Source organism: Pyxicephalus adspersus, chromosome 2, assembly GCF_032062135.1.
Source record: "Pyxicephalus adspersus chromosome 2, UCB_Pads_2.0, whole genome shotgun sequence".
NCBI classification, from domain to species: Eukaryota; Metazoa; Chordata; class Amphibia; order Anura; family Pyxicephalidae; genus Pyxicephalus; species Pyxicephalus adspersus.
Window position 1 is genome coordinate 129,010,903 of NC_092859.1, and position 5,343 is coordinate 129,016,245.

Genomic DNA, 5,343 nt, shown 5'->3' on the forward strand with positions numbered 1-5,343 from the left:
TTTTTTTTTTTTGCCAAAAGCCAATATGGCTTCTTCAAGTATTTTGATGTATTCAAACCGATCTATAATCCCTGGTATGCAATAAATATGCCCAACACCACAGTTTGAGCAGCTACCCTATATAAGGACACCGTGCTTCACTGTCTTCTTATTGTACTGGGGCTTGAATTCAGTGTTTGGGGATCATCCGACAAACTGCGGCCCCTAGACCCAAAAAGAACATTTTTGCTTTAATAGGTCCAATTGCGCCATTTCTCTTTAGGTGATTCAATGTATTCTTAGGCAAACTGTAACACGTCTTTAGCACGTCTCTTTTTTTCCCAACATTGGGACTTTGGGGGCTTGTTGACAATAGTTTGGATTCACATAGGCATCTTGTAATTGAAACAGTACTCACAGGTAACTTTACACCTTATATGGTCTTCCTGGAGTCTTTAGCCAAAATGGCATTCTATTCATTCAAATAGCAGTTGTCTGTTTTCTTCTACATCTTCCATGTTTTGGTTGCCATTTTAAAGCATTTAGGATCATGTTAGCTGAGCAGCTTATCATTTTCTGCACTTCTTTTTGACCAAAGTACACTGTTTTCCTGAACAATGTCTGAAACAACCATTTTACTCAGAGAATTGCACTATAACCAGCATGTACAACATTTGCTGCCTTCCTTCCACTATTATTTTAAATTTCCTATTAATGGTTCAATTATACAGAATTAGCAGCATGCACGACATGACTGTTGGTTTTCTATTATTACTCCTACTAGTAAATTATAGGCCATGTAGAAATATCATTCCTCCCAAAAACAGTGAATGATCAGGTTAGTAATGTTGAACTGCTATTATTCTTCAACTGTACATTAGGTAGGGCCAGAAACTATCAAAAGCCTTGAATTTTATTAAGCATAAAAGAATTGGTGCTGTCTGACATTATCACCTACTTTGGAACAAAGCCTACCTGGTATTTTCAGATGAGAATATGAATACATGTGTTCAGTACAGAGGTGAGAATGATAGCAAGAAGTCAAATGAAGAGGTATAATCAAAGCTGGGTTTAGAGATCACATACAAAAACTGCTGACAAGGCATCAGGACCTAGTGCTTCACTGTCAGGAAGTTGGTTTAAAAGTAGGGTCAAGTGCTGGGCCAGTAGATCTAAAATAATACTTCAATCATTAATTAATACTTCAATTCAAATGACTGAAGTTTATTGTTGTCAGCTCACTAAAAATGCCCAACAGGAGGACAGATTCTTCAAGCTCCAGTGGAAGCTATTGAGGTGCACATTTTGGACAGTGGACAACTGCTTTGCCAAAAAAGTGAAAAAGCCCATTTATGTCAAAATAAAATAATTCTTAAATAAAGTGGAGCCTTCCACATATATTGATATTTAAACAACCCTATCCCAACTATCTGTCTGTTCACACCCGAAGGAATACACCTAGAAGATAGGATTATGCAAAGAGAACATGGTGATTTCCACAACTCTTGGTTTATGAACAAGCATCATTTGCATAGATACATTATATGGATATACTGGATTAGGATATATGTGCAAATATAAATGCTGGGGGTATAATTACTACACTAGTTGGAACTAAAAGCACAACTAAAGATATTTAAAATGGTAAAATCAGGAAGGTCCTTTATTACAGAACAGAAATCTTAAATAAAAATAAACATACCTGGCTGATTGAAATGTTTACATACAGTTCTATAGCTTGACCGAAAGCCCTGCCATCCTCTTCCCCTTCTCTTCCAGGATGCTGATCTTCGGCCATCTTGACCAACGAGGCTAGGATGACATAAATGTAATGATTCCTTGAAGCCCTGGGGGATGCTGGGATACCTCGCACATTATCAGTAGTGTGTGTATAATAGCAAACAGGCAGGTTAGAATATATTATTGTAGGAGACATCTTCTGTCTCTTTCTGCAATAAAAAACAGCCTGTTTGCTGATATTCAATGTGGATCTATAGTTCTGCTTTAAGAATTGGCTTGAATAGGCCGTTATAAGTCCAACTGAATTGCCTGGCATAAATAGGAACCCTCACAGACAAAACTGAGTAATCTTCCCTTACAGTGAGGCTACCTCTTTACTACACCCAATTCCCTCAGATGCTGGCATCTCTCATGCAAAATTCCAAGTGGTGGACCTATAAAGTTTTGAACATCGAAAATGTGTAGCTCATGTCAGTTGGACACAGTTGTGTTTACCTATTTAGAAACTCTTTACATTTTTCTTTTATGTTGATGGAAACACATCAGGAAGAAGCAGAAGTGATATTCTAATGAATGAAGAACACATATCTGATGAAAATGAAAATTAGTAGTCTCCATGATTTGGCGATATTGGAAATCTTAGTGCCATATTTACTGCTCAATCATAACAAGTGTTTGGGGAGAACAGAACAGGAGGTTAGCTCATGGGAGGCTAATCAGCCAATTGGAAGGGAGCGCATTCCCCCAAGAGTAGGAGTAGGTAATTGGAGAGGAGCAGGTAAATTGGTACAATGGTAACATTAAACATACAACCTACCTCAGCACCCCACTGTAGATCATCCTGTGAACCCCCCCCCCCTTTTTTTTACATTGATCATTAAACACTGCGCACATGCATGGAAATATAAAACACACACATACATATATACACAACATGTTAGGTCAACAAATGCCCCACCACATTTTATACACTTTCTGAAAGCTGCCACCCCTCCCTCATCAAGCATGATGGAATGCAATTAGTTATTGCACTATATTTGTGCTATTGGTGATCAAATCAGTGGTGAATGTCAGTGCTTACAAACACAAAAGAATGAGATAAGATTGTATCTGTATCTCCATGATTTTGTGCTGTTGGGACTTTTCTAATAAAAATAAAACAAAACTAAAACATTTCATGTTTTTAAATGTATTTATTGGTACACAAAAAGACTGTCACCAGATCAACAAAACAAAAAAATATATCCTACATGTGTGTTCAATGTACATATTAAAAAAAAAAAAGTATTTACACATATTACAAATCCTCATCCTCGTCCTCTTCATCACTGATTACATATTTCTTGTGCTTTTTATTTGCTTTGTCTTCATCTTCTGCTTTTCTTTTGCCTGACGGTTCACCTTCCTAAATGAGAGAAAACAAAGAAGAACAAAGCCATTAAAGAAAATGGAAGGATCACAGTATTGCCAAAGTACACAATGGGGTAGATGGTTGCTCATGTGTTCTACAGTCCCTGGAGACTTGTGCTGGCATTAGATTTATAAAATAAACAGCATTTACCAAGTGTTATATTCTCAAATCTGTCAGCTAGATTCAGAGTATACTGAAGCCCAACAGATGAGACTGTATACTCCAGGCTTTTTATTGTGAACACACTGTCCTCTAGTGGTCAGAAGCAGCATTGCAGATTAGATCTAATAGTATGATACTTAATGAACATTGTTCTCTTGCTGTCCTGTTAATTTGTTTCAAGAGTAATGAATACACCACAAAATTCTGGACATCATTTTATGGACATCCTAAATACAATCTAGGTGTGTGGCATTAAAGAGCCTTTTGCAGAGACATCCAGTTTACATACTTGTTTTAAAACAGTGACCCACAACAGAGAAGCAAAAAATGCCAGATAGCATTCCCCAAAAGTCGCACTCTCCATGCTTCCCTCCTATTACGGCTACTTCAGTGGGACTATCCAATAAAGCAAAATGTCTGTGCAAAAAGGTCTGGATGCAGTCATTTTAAATCTCTTATTGTACAATGTAGTTTTAAGATATTAATTTGTTGACAGATTTATCCTATCTATAGCAGCACTCGAGTCAGGGATTGGCTCCTTCCATTAGAGTATTCTTTTTATTAGAACTATTCAAAAAGAGGCTAAAATACATTTCCAAATGGTTTTGCGAGAAACAATTTCACTAAAACTTGAATGTATTTAGCTAATAAATTCACAGAACTGGTATAGATTTAGTTAATTAAAAAAGTAATATTCTCTCAGTGACAGCAGCAGGAATGTGCTGTTTTCAGATCCAGATTACACCCAACATGTTAGATATAAAATATGATGACAGTCCTGATACAGTGAAATTGTGTACATATAATAATAGAAAAAAAAATGTGTTGCCTGATGGGGCTTTTTGTTTGAAAACAGCAAGTCCAAATATATTCGTTAGCAATGCAAATATACCTCTTCCTCCCTTATATCTGTTTTTAATGGCTGCCAGGCTGATAGACTCCTCCCCTTCTTCCTCATCATCATAGCGGTCAGGCTCCAGGTAGTTAGCACTTAGCCCACGCTGGTGCTGCTTTTCCTTGATTCTGCGCTGCTGAGACTCTCTGCGGATTGAGGCTCTCAATCTTTCCTCTTCTTTCTGCCAATAAAACATGAAAATCAAAAACTGCACTAACACAAACCTATAAATTATGTATAGCCAATTGCTCCTCCAGACTCCATGTTCATGTATGGGTGATATATAAAAAGGAAAATTGGTATCTGTACTCTCACATAAGGAGCATTTATCATGCTTGCCATTTCTTTACCCTAAACTAACCCAACCTCCCCTTTATAGAAATGTATGCATTAAAAGATTTAACAGATCACATTTCCTCTTTGTTTGCATTTAGCTCTGCAGTAGATGAGCCAGCCTATTATGGCCATTAAGGAACAAAGGGACTGAATCCAAAGGTGGACAGGGAACAGTTTAATAAAAGCCTATGGATATGTAATGCACTGGATGCAAACACGGTTATAAGTGACTTATATCAGTTACCATGCCATCTCTGCTATGACCACCTCTGTCAGCATTTTAGTTGAAGAATGAAATATGAAGATAATGAACATACAAATCATTTGGTTCCTAAAACTTCAGATGTGGTAATATAATGTCCCACAAACCACTTCCCTTTGTCTGTCCCTTTAAAGAATACATGCTAACCTTGTATGATAATTATTCCATTCTATTACCTTAATCATTTCATTTCTTTGAGACTCAGGGTCACGTCCTGCCATTGGAAGTATTCTAATCTTCTGAGTCTTGGAGCACCTGTCTGCCAAAGACAGCGTCATCTTCCTGTGAGTGGCGCTGTCTGTTGAATGAGGCCTAAAAGAGAAAAAAAATCATGCAAATCAATTAATTTTGTTGAAAAATTCCAGAAGCCACTTTACAATTTTTGCTAAGTTTTAAAAGAACCACCAACCTGAATGTAAGCTTGGTTTTGAATACAGCTTGACCTTGTAAACCTGTTCCCTGTCTGATAAAGAGATGGTTGTGGTCCCCTTGCAGTGGTGCTTTGTATACATCAAAAACTTCATTTCCCAAGTGTAAAGACATACTGTCAGAAAAAAA

At 37.1% G+C, this 5,343-nt stretch overlaps 1 protein-coding gene across 1 annotated transcript in view; it reads right to left on the bottom strand.

Moving 5' to 3' along the window:
- Window positions 1-3,980: 3,980 nt before the first annotated feature.
- The window catches only part of LEO1 (LEO1 homolog, Paf1/RNA polymerase II complex component), a gene marked incomplete in the record, with an annotated part of 7,769 nt that continues 6,406 nt past the window's right edge, over window positions 3,981-5,343 (bottom strand). Inside the window, 3 exon segments of the mRNA XM_072402379.1 lie at window positions 3,981-4,368; window positions 4,962-5,097; window positions 5,195-5,329. Of these exon segments, the coding sequence (XP_072258480.1) occupies window positions 4,021-4,368; window positions 4,962-5,097; window positions 5,195-5,329 (619 nt within the window).